Source organism: Lathamus discolor, chromosome 8, assembly GCF_037157495.1.
Source record: "Lathamus discolor isolate bLatDis1 chromosome 8, bLatDis1.hap1, whole genome shotgun sequence".
In the NCBI taxonomy this organism is placed as follows: Eukaryota; Metazoa; Chordata; class Aves; order Psittaciformes; family Psittacidae; genus Lathamus; species Lathamus discolor.
The window spans coordinates 22,461,047-22,478,005 of NC_088891.1; the positions used below are offsets into that span (position 1 = coordinate 22,461,047).

Consider the following 16,959-nt stretch of genomic DNA (forward strand, 5'->3'; position numbering starts at 1 on the left):
AGCCCCTCCACCCCCCACCATGAGACAACATTAAGTTTTGTAATTGAAAGCTCATCTCCGTGAATGAAGAGAAGCAGAGGAATGATGAGAGGTGAAGGAACCCAGGGAACCTCCACAGTGCCAAGGATTCTCTGACCCAGCTGCTCCTTGGGCTGTCCATGCGTCCAGAGGTGGCACCGATCTTGATGGTCAAGTGGGTCAGCTCTCCAGATCCCCTCTTGGACTGGGGGGGTGACTGCCTAGGGGTGAGGGACACAGTATGGGATGCAGGGGAACAGCTTTTTGGGATTATACAAGAGTTATGGGCTGTTCTGGTGTCCTCAGCATAAGGACATGGAGCTGTTGGAGCAAGTCCAGAGAGGACATGAGGATGCTCAGGGCCTGGAGTACCTCCCATATGAAGATAGGCTGAGAAAGTTGCGTCTCTTCAGCCTGCGGAAGGGAACCTGTGTGAAGACCTGAGAGCAACTTCCAGTATCTGAAGGAGGACTACAAGGATGCTGGAAAAGGACTCTATATTAGGGACTGTAGTGATAGGACAAGGGGTGATGGGTTTAAACTGAAACGGGGAGTTCAGGTTAGACGTGAGGCAGAAGTTCTTCCCTGTGAGGGTGGTGAGGCGCAGGCACAAGTTGGCCAGAGAAGTGGTAAATGCCCCATCCCCGGCAGTGTTCAAGGCCAGTGTTCAAGAGCCTTGGGTGACATGGTCAAGTGTGAGGTGTCCCTGTCCATGGCAGGAGGTTGGAACTAGATAATCCTAAGGTCCTTTCCAGCCCTAGCTATTCTATGATTCTATGTTCAGGAGGAGGAAGCAAAGGTGGGGAAAAGGAGGGGTAAAGGTGGTTTGGAGAGCCACAGATGTGGGAAAATAGAGGGATAAGGGTATGAAAAGGGCTGTGTATCATCTATCTAATTGTCCATCTACCATTTTGGGGTGTATATATGCGTGCCTCCTGGGGTTACATGCTCAGCCTTGCTGGCTGAAGCTGGGGACATGGAGCCATGGCAGCCTTGGCCATCTTGGGCTTCTGGATTTGGCAGCACCCAAACAGGGTGTCCCACTGGTGTTGCCAAGGGTTTGCAGCACAAGGAGCAGTGTCTGCAGCTGGTGGCATACATTGGACCCAATAATGAAAGTTTGTGCTGGTTTCAGCAGTAACAGTCGTTTTTCTCAGTCTTAGTAGCTGGTGCAGTGCTGTGTTTTTGACTTTCAGCCTGGGAACAATGCTGATAACACCGATGTTTTTAGTTGTTGCTCAGTAACGTTTGATCTGACCAAGGACTTTCTGAGTCTCATGCTCTGCCAGGGAGGAGGGGAAGCCAGGAGGAAGCAAAGACAGGACACCTGACCCAAACTAGCCAAAGAGGTATTCCGTACCACAGCACGTCATGCCCAGTACATAAACTGGGGGCAGTTACCCAGAAGGGCTAGATCACTGCTTGGTCGGGCTGGGTATTGGTTGGCAGGTAGTGAGCAGTTGTATTCTCTTCTCATTTCCCTTATCATTATTATTATTGGTGGTAGTAGCTGGTGGTAGCTGCAGTGGTTTTGTGTTACACCTTAGTTACTGGACTGTTCTTACCTCAACCCGTGGGAGTTATATTCTTTCGATTCTCCTCCCCATCCCTCTGGGAGTGGGGGAGGAAGGGGGGGAGTGAGCAAGCGGCTGCGTGGTTCTGGGTTGCTGGCTGTGCTTAAACCATGACAAAGTTTATTATGGAGAGAAAAAAAAAAAAGGGGGGGAAAGATTGAGACAAAGCATGTGGGGGGACCCTCTCCCTGGAGGCAGCTGGTGTGAGAAGCTCTGAGCTCCTGGTGAGCAGCAGCCTTAGTTTCCCCTCCAGTGCAGCAAGTGGCAACGGTGCTGATGGTGCTGTATTTTGTATATTTTCCTTGATCCTATTTGTGACACTATTGGGTTGCACAGTCAGGTGCACGTGTTGCACACTGACCAGTTGCTGACTTTCTGTGCAAACACGTTTTCCATAGAATCACAGAATCAGACTGGTTTAGCTTTGGGTGCGAAGTGACAGCAACAGTCCTGCTGAAAGCTGAACAGAGCCCCATCTCCCAGTACTTAAAGGGGCCGACAAGGAAGCTAGAGAGGCACTTTTGCCAAGGGCCTACGGTGACAGGATGAGGGGGAATGGCTTTCTCCTGGCAGAGGGGAGATTGAGATGAGATTTTAGGAAGAAGCTCTTCCCTGTGAGGGTGCTGAGGCACTGGCACAGGTTGCCCAGAGAAGCTGTGGCTGCCTCATCCCTGGGAGTGTTCAAGGCCAGGTTGGATGGGGCTTGGAGCAACCTGCTCTAGTGGAAGGTGTCCTTGCCCATACCAGGGGGTTGGGACTAAATAAGCTTTAAGGTCCCTTCCACCCAAACAGGTCTGTCTCAAGAGTTGTGTCATATGCTTTGCTCAACTGTGGTGTCTGGGCAAACCTTCCTGCTACTGCAGCCCTTTCCACTGGAGTTGCAGTGCTTGCCTTGCCTCTTCCCCATGGGAAACTGCCCACATTCCCTGTGTCTCCACTTGCTGGATTGGCAGCTTAGATTTCAGTCAGCATATGGTAGGTATTTGCAATTTTTGCAAATACCTTGCTTTTCAAGACTGACAGAAGATGGGCACACAACATAAAAGCATTTGATGAAGTGAAAGAACTTGTATTTCCTGTTTGAAATGTAAGAAAATTCCCCAATTTTTTCTCTTTTCATGAAAAGTTTCCCTTCTCCAACCCTTTCCCTCTCCAAAAGCCCCTGCAAGTTCCATACCTAAACCTCACTTCTCCCCAAATGGTTCTGGCCACTCACCACACGCTGACACCTACTTACCTATGCAGCCACCTCAAAAGATGATTTCTGTTCTCCTAAGCTTTCCTTTTTCCCCCCAGTCTTTGGCTTTTTGCAGCACCCTCTCCCCTCCTTTCCCTCATGCTGTCCAGGCAGCACAGAGACAAGGGCGCAGAAAACAGGTATGTACTCACCTGTTCAACATACTTGGGTATGTTTCCAGCCCAAGAGTCCACAGACCAGCAGTCCTTCAGCCCCCTGCAATGCCTTCTCACTGGTAGTGGGTGGCTCTTCCCCATGGCACAGCCTGATGGCCCAGGGAAATCCTTCTTCTCCAGGAGTCTCTTTTAAGGCAAGTCTTCTTGGAGGTGTCTGATGTTTCGTCACTCCACTGCGGCATCCTGAAATACTGTTTTCTGTCATACCCGTGTTCCCATATATCACAAGTGAGTCTGCTATTGTATCTCTCAGATTCGTTTTTGAGCTCTTCTTCCTGGCATTGGTTTGCAAAGAGTTGTAAAGAGCAATACTCACTTCTGACAGCTTGTGGGATCTCCTTGGAGATACTTGAAAGCCACATGGACATGATCCTGTGCAAATGGCTCAAGGGACCTTGCTTTAGCAGGGGGTGTTGGACAAGATGATCTGTAGTGGTCCCTTCCAATCTCAATCATTCTGTGATTCTGTGGCATCTTGTGGTGGGATCTCTAATCACCCCCACACAGCTGGAGATATATCACGCTCATCTCTCCAGAAAAATAGTGGATACAAGGCCATGGACCTTGGAGTCAGTTTGCTGACACTCTTCTGGTATGGCAGCTGGAGGTCTGTTGGGTACACTACTGTGCCTGCCCCTTGACTAAGCTGCAATATAGGTGTCTGGAAACATTCTTGGCAGCCTGCAGTCCCCAGGGTTATCTGTTACATTTGGCTTGTCAGATATAACACAGACGTATGGGAAGCTCAAACCTTTTTGCACTGGAACCAAAGTAAGATGATGTAGGACGTTTCCAGCAGCGCTAGTTATTTGTATTCAAGCAGCCAAAGCAAGTTGGTTGCTCACTCCTGAAGTGCTTCTGATTGTAATGACTAGGTTGTCATTGACTTTGATGAATGTGTAGGTGTTGACTTATGTATAGATGCCTACAGCTGGTTATCGTAATCTGGAACTGAATCCCATTCCTATATCCAGTCAACTGGATCTCACTCTTTACCTTCTGGTAGGAGGATCTGATTACTATGGGATGAACTATACTTGTATGCCAGAAATCTGGTGGCATATTTGTCCTGAAAATATGCACAACTTTTTTTTTGTGACTTTGCTGGAATTTTGCTGCAGGTTAGGTTTATGTGTGCTGAAGTCATGTGTTCTTATGACAGCGATTTGTTTTAGACATGCTTGAAAGCTAACCTTATGAAGCAGAGAAAAAGGTTTAAACATTTTGTAGTCAAAGTACAGATTTTATGGCTTATTTCTGTACTCTTTGTAATGTTTTGAACAGTTAAATATATTCATTTGTTCATTGTACAGATCATGTGCATTTCTCAGCATTTTGCAACAAAACCTAAAATATCCAAGCCCGTTACAGACTTTGAGGAATGCACTAATTCATTGATTTGTAACCTTTCAAGTGTGAACAATTTTCAGAAAATCAGTGAGACTGTCTAGGCAGAGATAACTTGCTGAAGAACTCACTTCTCCCAGATGTCTTCCTCAGAGCGTTCTTTACTTCTTTGTTTCATAAGCTGTAGATCATTGGGTTCAGCATAGGGGTTACTGTTGTGTAAGAAAGAGCCACCAGTTTACTGCTGTTTGCCAAGAGACTGGACTTTGGCTTTAAATTTATCAAGCCAGTTGTGCAGTAGAACAGTGTCACTACCACCAGGTGAGAAATGCAGGTGAAAAAGCTTTGTGTCTTCCTTCAGCAGATGGCATGTGGAGAATGGTGTGGATTATCTGGGTGTAAGAGGCTGCTATCAAGATAAATGGAATCAGAACAATTAAAACAGTAGCAACGAACACAAGAAGCTCAAATAAGTATGTGTCTAAACAGACCAGATCCAGAACAGGAGTTGTATCACAAAAGAAATGTTCAGTCTCATTTGAGCCACAAAAGGGGTAGCTAAATAGACACCCAGTGAGTCCTGCAGAAGGTGGAATACCAGCAATCCAGTGTGCTATGACCATATGAAGACACATTCTCCTGTTCATTGTTACGGTGTAGTGCAAGGGGTGGCATATAGCCATATGTCGGTCATATGCCATAGCACCCAAGAGGGAACGCTCAGAAGTGATAAAGAGTATGACAAAATAAAGCTGTAGGGCACAGGCAGGAAAGGAGATGGCCTTTCTCTCAAACAACAAATCAACAGGCATCTTGGGCACTATGTTTAGTGTAAAGCAAATTTCAAGTAAAGCCAGGTTTTTGAGAAAATAATACATGGTGTGCAAGGCAGGGTCAGCGATTGCAACTATGATGATAAGAAAGTCCCCTGTCATCCTGATTAGGAACATTAGCAGAATTCCCTCAAAGAGGAACACCTGAAGAGCGGTGAGGTAGGAGAACACTTGCAAAGCGAAGTAGGTCTGGTTTCTGAGCCACAGTGTTTCAACAGCTTCCATGTGAAAGGGAAATGACACAGCCTGTGTAAGTCAACCAGGAAGACATGAGAAGAAGAGTACAGGATGAAGAAGAAATAATTAGCTTCTCTGAACCTGGTTCTCTTATTTATTAAGTTGGACTATCAAATACAACTGGGCAAATAATTTGTGAGGCACACTACAAAAAAGTAACACATGGTCAAAATGAGAAAATAAGAAAAAACAATAAATTTCAGGACAGAAAAGCTAGGATTTTCCTTACAGTTTGTGTTTTCATTTTTAATTAAGCTAAAATATTGCCGTGTCTACTTCATATTTCAAATGGAATATGTTTTCATCAACAATTCACCTATTTTTTTCTGTGTGCAAAATACGAATTAATTTCCTAGAGAACTGAAATTATATTTTCTGCTCTGTTTAAAGAAAAAAATGTTTTCCCCAGTTTTCTCACATATGTATGTATAGACGCAATACCTTGGTTGTATATCTCAATCCAGTTATCTTTACTGGTGTCACTATATGGGGTTTGCCATTCATTAGCACAGAAAGGAGCTACATCTGCTGCAGAAAGTGGTATTATCTGGGAAAGGTCCTCCCTGACAGTTTGCAGTTTGATTATCAAACCTGCACTGTGATTATCAACATTGGTTGACCTTCCTATCTTCCTTCACAGTAAAGTGAAGTTACAAGTCTGCATTGTTATAAAGCACAATTCAGTATGTTACTATCCTGACCTGTGTTTTCTCTGATCATCTTAGTGGTTGTCTTCTGGACTCTCTTTTTATCAATCTCTTTATTGTATAGAGAGATTCCAAAATAGGACACCTTTCTCGATAGGCAGCCTCACAAGTGCTGAGCAGAGGGGAATGTGTCTTCCTTTGACCAGCTGACTAGTTCTTGCTAGCACAGATGGTTACTTCTCTACAGTGCAGGGACACACTGCTGTCTTACATCCAGCTTGCCACCCACAAGGAGCTCCACACCCTTTTCTGCTAGCTGGTCCTCTGACAGTCAGTCCCAGTCAACACCTATGCATCTTTTGTGCCATGGCCAGAACTTGGTATTTGTCTTGTACTTTGTGAAGTTCCTGTGCATGGCCCACTTCCCTGATCCCCACATTTCTGTCATCTGGAAACTCATGAGGATATTCTTTGTCATGTCTTCCCAGTCACTGAATATGTGAAACAGCATTAGTATCAACCCAGGAAGAATGCCTCTTATTGCCAGCTACCAGCTAGACCCAGATTGTTGACCCCTGCTCATTAAAGTCTGGATGGTTTAGACCACCCAGCTTAGATCTTTCTAGTCTGGCTCTAAGGCTACTATGTCAAAATTTGCTGAACTCATTAAATGACATCCACTACTGTGCCTGCACTCAAACTGAGCCAAGTCATCTCATCACAGAAAGGCATCAGATTGGTCAGGCATGACGTATTTTTAGTAAATCTGTGCTGCTTACACATCCTTTCCTGGTCTTTGTGTACCTGGACATGCGGACTGTGCAACTACTTTGGGTTTTGTTTGTGGTTTTGGTTTTGTTTTTTTTTTTTTTTTTTAAGAAGACCCATTTCAGAGCAGGGAGGTGTTGGTTGGTTTGTTTTGTTTGTTTTTTTAGACATCCATATTTTTACAAGTGAAATATTTTCCCAAATGATCAAGAAAAGCTTATGTGCTGTTTCTGCAAACAGCCATATGGTAAACATCAGCAGCTGAGATACCCTTACTGTCTATGAATAGAAACAACTCTCAGATGCTATTTTTGTTCATTCTTCAGAAGTAATCTAAAATAATTGCTAGAAGTACTTAAATCTCTTAATTTAATCTCTTACATCTTCATGAAGATCTAAACAAATAGCTCAGACATTAGTGTGTACATTGCAGACACCTGGAGCTGTCAGATGCATTCTCTTCTAAGTTACATTTTCTTCCTGAGCAATCTGTAAGCATTTTTCTTGCCAATTTTAATTACCTAACAGTATAGAAAATATTGGTATACCCCAATTTTTATAAGAAGCAATCCAGAATTTCTGATATGATGCCTTTGTTCATGATTTCAGGTACTGGGATACCTTTTTCTGCTTTTTGGGCAGCAGTGGACTGTGAATAGTTTCCTGTAGGATCCCCACAAAAGAATGAGGTTCAACTGTTCTGAACTGCATGCAATCTTACATTGCTTCCTGACCTAGGAACCCTTCTGTGGATTTATTACCAAGTACACTCAGAAGAAAGAGCATCTCGTTTGGTATTGTAGCAGACTGTGAACAGTTGAAATTAAAGTTAACTTGTCTGTTGTTAATCTTACATGAGTAGAAGCAATAAAATATAATTGGGTTAACATTTAAAATTAAAAATAAAGTTTAAATAGTGAAGTATGATTCTTCATTTGAAGGTAACGGGAGGAGGAGTATACTGTTTGCTAGACACCTTGTTTTAATTATTAATCAATTCTGTCTTGATAGAGAGTAAAGAACCCCCAAACCAAATCAGACCACTTGTTTTAGACATCTATCTGAGGCTCTGTATATCAGTTTCTGAAGACAGCTATCTTCTATTGTCAGGCAAGTAGTAGCATTATGTCATTTACCTAAGAAGTCTATTGTTGAATGGATAAATTCAGGTGAAATGGATCCTACTTGAACTACAGCTGTCCAGAAAGGTAGAAATTAAGTGTGAAGTTTCCTGAACTAATTTTTGAAAACTGTCCTAGACCCAAACGGAACAAAGTATTTTGTGCAAGGTAAGGAAGGAAAGCTGGTAGCAAGTGGAACAGAGATTCACCATGCCTGACTTCAAGCACCTGTAATCCATTGTTTTATTTGTTGTTGGCATATCCAGTGACTTTTAAAATGCTGTAGAGTATCCAAGATACCTGCTTAGGACTGGCAGATATGATAGAGGTCCACAGGAGACCTGTTCTGGAACATTACTGGACATCCTTGTCTCTAAGTTGGAGAGGCATCAATTTGATAGGTGGACCACTCAGTGGACAAAGAACTGGCTGGGTGGCCACATACAGAGAGGTGTGGTCAATGACTCAATATCCAGCTGGAGACCAGTAACGAGTGGTGTCCCTCAGGGGTTGGTGTTGGGACTGGTCTTGTTCAGGATCTTTGTTGCTGACATGGACAGTGGGATTGAGTGTGCCCTCAGCAAGTTTGCCGATGACACCAAGCTGTGTGGTTCGGTTGATACACTGGATTGAAGGAATGCCATCCGGAGGGACCTTGGACACGCTTGTGAGGTGGGCTGATGCCAACCTTATAAAGTTTAACTATGCCAAGTGCAAGGTCCTACACCTGGGTCGGAGCAATCCCAGGCACAGCTACAGACTGGGCAGAGAAGAGATTCAGAGCAGCCCTGCGGAGAAGGACTTGGGGGTGTTGGTTGATGAGAAAATGAACATGAGCCGGCTTCAGTGTGCGCTCGCAGCCCAGAAAGCCAACCGTATCCTGGGCTGCATCAAAAGGAGTGTGACCAGCAGGTTGAAGGAGGTGATCCTGCCCCTCTACTCTGCTTTTGTGAGACCTCACCTGGAGCATTGTGTGCAGTTCTGGTGTCCTCAACACAAAAAGGACATGGAACTGTTGGAACAAGTCCAGAGGAGGCCACGAGGATGATCAGGGGACTGGAGCACCTCCCATATGAAGATAGACTGAGGAAGTTGGGGCTGTTCAGCCTGGAGAAGAGAAGGCTGCGTGGAGACCTCATAGCAGCCATCCAGTATCTGAAGGGGGCCTATAAGGATGCTGGGGAGGTACTATTCATTAGGGACTGTAGTGACAGGACAAGGGATAATGGGTTAAAACTTAAAAAGGGAAAGTTTAGATTCGATGTAAGGAAGAAGTTCTTTACTGTAAAGGTGGTAAGGCACCGGAATGGGTTTCCCAGGGAAGTTGTGAATTCTCCATCCCTGGCAGTGTTCAAGGCCAGGTTAGACAGAGCCTTGGTTGGCATCGTTTAGTGTGAGGTGTCTCTGCCCATGGCAGGGGGGTTGGGACTAGATGATCTTAAGGTCCTTTCCAACCCTAACTATTCTATGAATCTATGGTCAGCTAAGATGCTCCTGGGTGTTTCAGATTGCACTGAAGGCCTATGTTTGTCAAGTTGTTTTGAGTCCTAAATTTTTACATATGAGCTTGTCATAATTCATCATAGCCTCAAAAGTAAAAAATGTGCAGATAAGTCAGAATGTAGAAATGCCTTTTCCATTTAGTGAGTATGCTGGCAAACTAGGTGACTGACACATAATACGAAGTTTGTATTGCAGATTTGTAAGTGTTAATGGATATCCGTTATAGTAAATAAAATGATACAGAAATTTCTGGGCTGGGTAATTTGGCTATACATATGTACAGTTTTATGTAGCAAGTGGTACCTATTTCTTTCTATTTTTGCTAATCCTCTCTCCAGTTGCTCCCTCCTTCTGACCCCAGGGATGCTTCCCTGTAGCCATGTCTTGCTCTGCTAATTGCATTCAAGAGCTACATTTCCTTACTGTGATGGCCAGTCCTGGGCCTATGCTGTCTTTTCTCCACTGCTTATTGCACTGCTAGAATCTTCAGTGATGTGAAGCTTTACTAACCACTTCTTCCTTTATTTTTTTCTAACCAGGTTAAATATAAGAACACACATGACAGTCACAATTCCATAACCTGCAGAAGATTTCTAAACAGCTCTTCCTATTTCCTAATTGTTATCAAGGAGACTAAAACTACACATGCAAAATGTACTAATTTCAGGATTGTAAAGATGGTCCTTTCCATTTTTCTACCCCTCCTTTACCAAAATCAGTGAAGTAGGCATTCCTCTTTAGAAGTTGTTGCAATGTTGTTGTGGGAGTTTTGCTTTCATTTTAAGGGTTTAGTTGTCAGTACAAGTATGGGTAGTGTATTAATTTTAGACTGAATATCTGCATTGTGTGTTTTTCTGTATGAGCTAGCAGTTCTGTAGTGTATTCAACTGAACCTTCTAGAGCATGGTTTATATTAAACATCCAAAATAGATCAGATGAACCACATTCAAGCAATGTTTCTCACTCTCTTCATTTGCAATCAAGAGAGTCCAGATACTGATCATGAATAAACAGATCTACACCATAGGTGTAAAACCAGAGTAATCCAGAAGAAAAGAAAGAAATGGTTTATGTAGTATAAATTGAGTTTCTACTGAACTGAATTTCAGCTGTAGTGAGGAAAAAGAAAGCGAGCAGGGAGGCAAGACAATATGATGTGCAATAATACAAATGCAGTTACACTAATGGATTTATTTTGCTTACTTTACAGTGTTCACAGAATCACAGAATTGTCAGGGTTGTAAGGGACGTCTGGAGATCATTCAGTCCAAACCTTTGCCAAGGCAGGGCCACCTAGAGCAGGTTACACAGGAACATGTCTAGGTGGGTTTTGAATGTTTCCAGAGAGAGAGACTACACAACCTTCCCTGGTCAGCCTGTTCCATTCCTCTGGCCAACCTCAATGGAAAGAAGTTCTTCCTCGCTTTGAGGTGAAACTTCTTGTGCTTTAGTTTATGGCCATTGCTCATCATCCTGTCACTGGACACCCCTGGAAAGAGTCTGGCACCACTGTTTTGTTACCCGCCTTTGAGTTACTGATCTAAATTAATGAGATCCCTCTCAATTTTCTCTTCCCTAGGCTAAACAGTTCCGGCTCTTGCAATCTCTCCTTATAAGAGAGGTGCTGAAGACCCCTGATCATCCCTGTGGCCTCCACTGGACCCTCTCCAGTAGCTCCTTGTCTTTCTTGTACTGAGGAGCCCAGCACTGAGTGCTCGAGATGTGGCCTCACCAGGGTTGAATAGAGGGGAATGAATAACCTCCCTCAACATGCTGGCCACAGTCCTCCCAGTGCACCTCAGGATACATTTGTACCTCCTGGCTCATGGTCAACTTACCGTTTACCAACACCCTCTGGTCCTTCTCGGCTGAACTGCTCTAGTAGGGCAGCACCAGCATGTGCTGGTACTTGGGGTTCTTCCTTCTCAGGTACAGGACCCTGCACTTGCCCTTGTTGAACCTCAACAGGTTTCTCTCTGCCCAATTCTCCAGCCTATCAAGGTCTCACTGAATAGCAGCACAGCCATTAGTTGTATCAGCCACTCTTCTAGCTTTGTATCATTAGCAAACTTGCTACTTCACTATATATTCATGTTCCTTCTCCATACCACCCCCAAGAGATAGCAAGATTATTTACCTATTTTGTTTCTCTGCTTATTTATTTTCAAGATATACAGCTATGTATTTCCAAGTTTTATTCAGATTAACTATATTCGCGTGCCATATAGCTGTGTCTGAACTTGTAATTTATTAAGGATAATTACCCCTCCTTTTTAACAGAAAGCAGGCCTCTGAAAGTCAGCAATTTACTTGTGAGCTTCGTTTACTTCTTTGTTTCTAAGATTGTAGATGAGAGGATTGACCAAGGGAGTGAGAATGGTTTAAAAAACAGATATTTTGTTTGGAGATATTTGGATATCTTGATGAGAAAGCACATAGACAGTTAATATTGACCGGTAGAAAAGAATCATCACGAAAAGATGCTTGGAGCAGGTGGAAAAGGCCTTTTTTCTTCCAGTGGCAGAAGGAAGTCTCATGATAATGATGCAGAGGTAGGATGAGAAGGTCAACAAAAAAGGAGGCAGTGAGCACACACCTGCCACAACAGAAGTGACAAGTCCAACCACATGAGTTTCGCTACAGGAGAATTTTATCATTGTGAATGAGTCACAGAAAAAATACTCAATTTCATTAGGCCCACAGAAATCTAAACTTGAGATCAGGAATGTTAGTATAGAATTAGATGGAAAGCCACTTACCTTACCCAAGATGCAGCACCCAGCTGGAGACAGAGCTTGCTGTTCATATGGAATGGATAGTGAAGTGGCTTGCACACTGCTACGTACCTATCGTAGGACATCACTGCAAGGAGACAGGAATCTACAGCTGCCAAACAACCAAAGAAATAGTATTGTGTAAAGCATCTGTTGACTGAAATACTTTTGTCTCCACACAGATAGCTAAGCAACATCCTCAGCAAGATATTTGAGCTGTAGCAGATTTCCAAGCAGGCCAAATTGCCCAAGAAGTACATTGGGCTGTGAAGGTGTTGATTAGCCACCATCAGCACAATGATGAAGGTGTTTCCAGTAATAGTCACAATGTAGGTTGACAGAAACATCAGGAAGAGAAGGGAATGCAGTTTAGGCCATTCCCAAATCCCAGGCGCATGAACTCAACAACAACCATTTTGTTTTCCCACTCTTGCTTTGTCATAACTTTTATTCTAGTGATAAAACCAGGAAATGTTAGCACCAATGAAGACCTTGACAGTTTAGACTCAAGTGTTATCAGACTTGTCAGCTGATTTCTATAAAGATTTCTTACATACTGAGAGTCACGTTACTCATTACTCCACGTACTGAGAAGAGCACTTAAAACTGAAGTAATGTCCATTCTTCTCTGGCACAGGGAAACTTTATAATATGTTTCCAGTCTGTGTAAGCAAATGAAAAATCAACTTCTTTCTTAAATGCCATCACATGTTTTGCTATATTTATTTCTGTTGTGAAAAAAGCAGTATTTGGTCTGATTGCACCAGTACCAATATTTCCATTGCTAATATGTACTGATGCATATTATATATTCACCATACATATCACTATAAGTATGTAGCATGACCTTTAACACTTACATATTTCTTATTTGAAGGAGGCGGAAAATAATCCATCTTCCATCAATGAAAATAAGTATGAACATCTATACCATCCTCAGTATATGTTTGCCCTGCCAAAAAAACCCCAAACACACAAAGCATCCTCTGGTTGTCTCACCCTTCAGTCTTGTCAGTGGTTAGAATGGAGGATTCCAGATGTAAGGAATTTAATTCACCCTAAAACAGACAGAATGAATCATCTTGTGAAAATACATAGTTATTGTCACTGAGAATTCAGAGGCAGTTTAGTTGCCAGACCCTTAATCAGAAAAATACAGTTTAGAAAAATCCTACTGCTTGTTATAGTACTCACTCTTATTTTCATCTCATGTTTACAGAATCACCTCATTCTCTAGATTTCCTTATAAATTCCATTTTCCAAAACTCCTGAGGATTTGGCTGATGTTTTCTGGACTTGTTTAGTAGAAAAATAATAAAAAAAATAATAAAATATTCAGTGGCCAAAACTTGATACAATACCATTGTTAAGGCTACTAAAGGAGCTGAACAGAAAATCTACTCCTTTTTTATTCTGTATAGATTCTTCTTGTCAGCTCTGTTTAATGTGCATGGAGTTGGGAGAGATATTTGCAATGTATTAATGGGGTGCATTTTTCAATCCCATGCACTTGGCAGCACAAATTCCAGCCATGACACTTCAGAGATTGGGAGGGACAAGCTTCAGCCCCGGGGTTCCCTAAACACATCATCTATTACAAATACAACTTTGGTGGGGTTTTTTTCAGCCTGTTATCTTCCCAGATCTAGCACTCCAATTTAGCACCATCTATTTGAATCATCTTCACAAGGATTAATGTGGTCTAACTTGAAATATCTGCATCTAAGGCGTTCACTGCAGACTGCTTCTATGGAGAGAAGTGCTTTGGATTACAATCCATCCAGTATGTTTGATAGTCTACTTTGTATGAGATAAAAAAATATAAGGAAATTACCTATTTCTTTTCTTTCAATTGACAGTAACAGGAGTTTAGGTATTAGCTCAGAAGTCAGTTTCTGCCATGCAGACTGCACCTCTATTTTGATGCTGCTTACAACATTGAGGCAATACGGGGAGGTGACCAGACACTATAGCAAAGGCCACATAAGAATATGCAGCATTGTGTGCAATTCTGGTGTCCTCAACATAAGAAGGACATGGAGCTGTTGGAGCAAACCCAGAGGAGGCCATGAGGATGATCAGGGGCTGGAGCACCTTCCATATGAAGACAGGCTGAGAAAGCTGGGGGTGTTCGGCCTGGTGAAGAGAAGGCTTCGTGGAGACCTGACAGCAGCCTTCCAATATCTGCAGGGGCCTATAAGGGTACTGGAGAGGGACTCTTCATCAGGGACTGTAGCGATAGGACAAGGGGTGATGGATTTAAACTGAAACAGGGGAAGTTCAGGTTAGATATAAGGCAGAAGTTCTTCCGTGTGAGGGTGGTGGGGTGCTGTAACAGGTTGCCCAAAGAACTGATGAATGCTTTATCCCTAGTAGTATTTAAAGCCAAGTTGCACAGAGCCTTGGGTGATATGGTCTAGTGTGAGGTGTCCCTGCCCATGGCAGAGGAGTTGGAACTGGATGATCTTAGGGTCCTTTCCAATCCAAACCATTCTATGATTCTATTATTCTATGATTCTATAGGATTAATTCACACACTATTAAATTTGTACCTAGCCTCATGTAGCTTTTTAAAACTCCACCTGGAAAGTGAAGAGAGAACGGGCAATGTGAGTCTTGCAGTATAAGGATTGTCACCTGAAAAGGCTATGGAAATTCTCAGAAGTGTCAGTCTCTCTCCACTAAGAGAACTACACTGAGTATGTAGTTGATTTTGCATTTCCAGATTTCTAGTTAAAATAGTGTTCAAGTGTTCAAAATTTGGGTCAGATGACTCCATATTCTAAGTATCAAAGGAGATTTCAGTCTTCCTTTTTGAAACCTGGAATGTTTACAACACTTGCTCAGTAAATAAAATACTTGAGTCCTAGCTGCCATGTAACTCAAAGATTCATTACCCGCAGCTCCCTTAATACCACATTGTACTCTAGTGCCTAGACTATCACATGATTCATCATAGGTTCTCTTCCATGTCTGTCTTAGGGAGTTCTGCCATGAGGTGGAAAGTAATGTTCATGAGTGCTGAGTGTTCCTGAGAGCCAGGAACTGTCTCTATCCACAGCGATGTTCTGTGCACGTTGTGTTCAACGTAAAAAGCATTATCTCTGCTGGGGAAAAAGGGTAGGCCACTAGAGGAGATTTTACATTAGTCAGGTGAATACATTTGAGTACCTCAAAGGCTTATATCTGATGCTCTTCTGAATTAAGGAAGGGAAAACAAAATTAAGATTTTATGAATTACGATTCTTCAGAAGTATTTGTATCATACCAATATAACCCCAAATCTGAACTGCTTTTGGATATTGTTTTAACCAGGTGTTCCACCAGCATTTAGGCCAAGGAGCATCTTGCCAATACAGATAGCATCTTCCTGATGGAAGTTTCCAGTGACTGGAAAAGGGGAAACACAACCACCATTTTTAAAAAAGGAAAAAAGGAAGGTCCAGAGAACTGCAGGCCAGTCAGTCCCACCTCTGAGCCTAGAGATCATGGAGCGGATCCTCCTGGAAACTGTGATAAGGAACATGGAAAATAAGGAGGTGATTGGTGACCACGCACGTATTTCCATGTTTCTCTTCTTCTTCCTGGAGCTTTTCTTCATGCCTTCCTGTGAGGGAACTCAGTCAATATTGACACAAGATTTCCCCTCATCATCTGCTTTAGAGCAGAAATCTGTCAGTGGAGAGCACCAGTTGTGGTTTGACCCAGCAGAGGTTGTTCTCTGAAATGCTAATCTATGCCCTCAGGCTGTTTGTGAGTGCCTGCATCAAAGGCATATTGTAAAGACACCATTCAAATGGGTTGTGATACAGTCCCCTTTAATTCAGTATAACAGATACTCAACTCATGTTCATTAGGTATCTGGATGCCTTTGGAAAATGGAATATAATTTGAAATAGTATGTGTGGGGGATGGAGAGAGCAAAATATTTTTGTAAATTTCACTGCAGTATTAACATATTATAAACTTTAATTAAGAATGTTATTGGGAAGGTTCTACCCAATTGATAGGTTATTTAAGATTTCCATTAATAAAACCATCAAAGAAGATTTTGTGTTCATACTCAAAAACATATAATGAGTCACAAGGGAATTCTGAGTTCGTCTTGGCTCCATCACATGTGGAAGTTTATTAAAGACAACAAAAAAACCCACTTGGGAAGATCAAGCTCTTGGCTTCCATATAAAGAATAAAGATGAATATATGTAGTCTTACATATAAAGAATATGAGAATAATGATGAAAAGAGAAGAAAGCCTGCAGAATCCATGCTGGTTTCCACAGCGTGATGTGGGCAGGTCTAAGAGACCTTGGTCCATAACTGGCTACCATGGATGTAAACCTGACAAAGGAGAGTGTGAAGAAGAAAGTGAATGAAGAAATTATGAGAAGATAGATTTATGATTTCCTGTGTTTTTCTGTCAGTGGAAATAATTGCCCATGTGCCAAACTAGAAGGCTTATTGGTTACTGACATGATTTTGTAATGCCAGTTACAGCTTTATCTGAAAGTCCCAATATTTTTTAAAGGACAAGACATTGAACAAACTGAACAAACTGCATAGACAGTGCTCCCCAGGCCTAAAAATCCCCTATCTTGTAAATCCACTGGATCACCCAAGATGCAGAATATAAGAAAACTTGTATGAAGATTGTCTGGTTGCAGAAACTGATCTGATGTGATCATAAGCTAATGCCATAGTTTAGGTGTAGGTAGTTTAGAACA

The 16,959-nt window shown here is 42.6% G+C and overlaps 2 protein-coding genes and 1 pseudogene across 4 annotated transcripts in view; 1 reads left to right on the forward strand and 2 right to left on the reverse strand.

Annotated features, from left to right (window-relative positions):
- LOC136019069 (mitotic-spindle organizing protein 2B-like) overlaps positions 1 to 13,569 on the forward strand; it is a 28,825-nt gene extending 15,256 nt beyond the window's left edge. Inside the window, exon 4 of one of the 3 annotated variants that reach the window (XR_010614733.1) lies at positions 11,041 to 13,569. The gene's annotated coding sequence lies outside the window, so the exon portion shown is untranslated. Of the gene's footprint in view, positions 1 to 324; positions 7,759 to 11,040 lie in introns of those variants that run through there. The other 2 variants (XR_010614731.1, XR_010614732.1) reach the window with 2 other exon arrangements.
- LOC136019153 (olfactory receptor 10A7-like) lies at positions 4,527 to 5,410 on the reverse strand. Its single transcript, XM_065689052.1, is given in 2 exon segments — positions 4,527 to 4,690; positions 4,693 to 5,410. Coding segments are annotated over 2 exon segments (882 nt in total).
- LOC136019154 (olfactory receptor 10A4-like) lies at positions 11,722 to 12,677 on the reverse strand (annotated as a pseudogene).
- Positions 13,570 to 16,959: the final 3,390 nt, after the last annotated feature.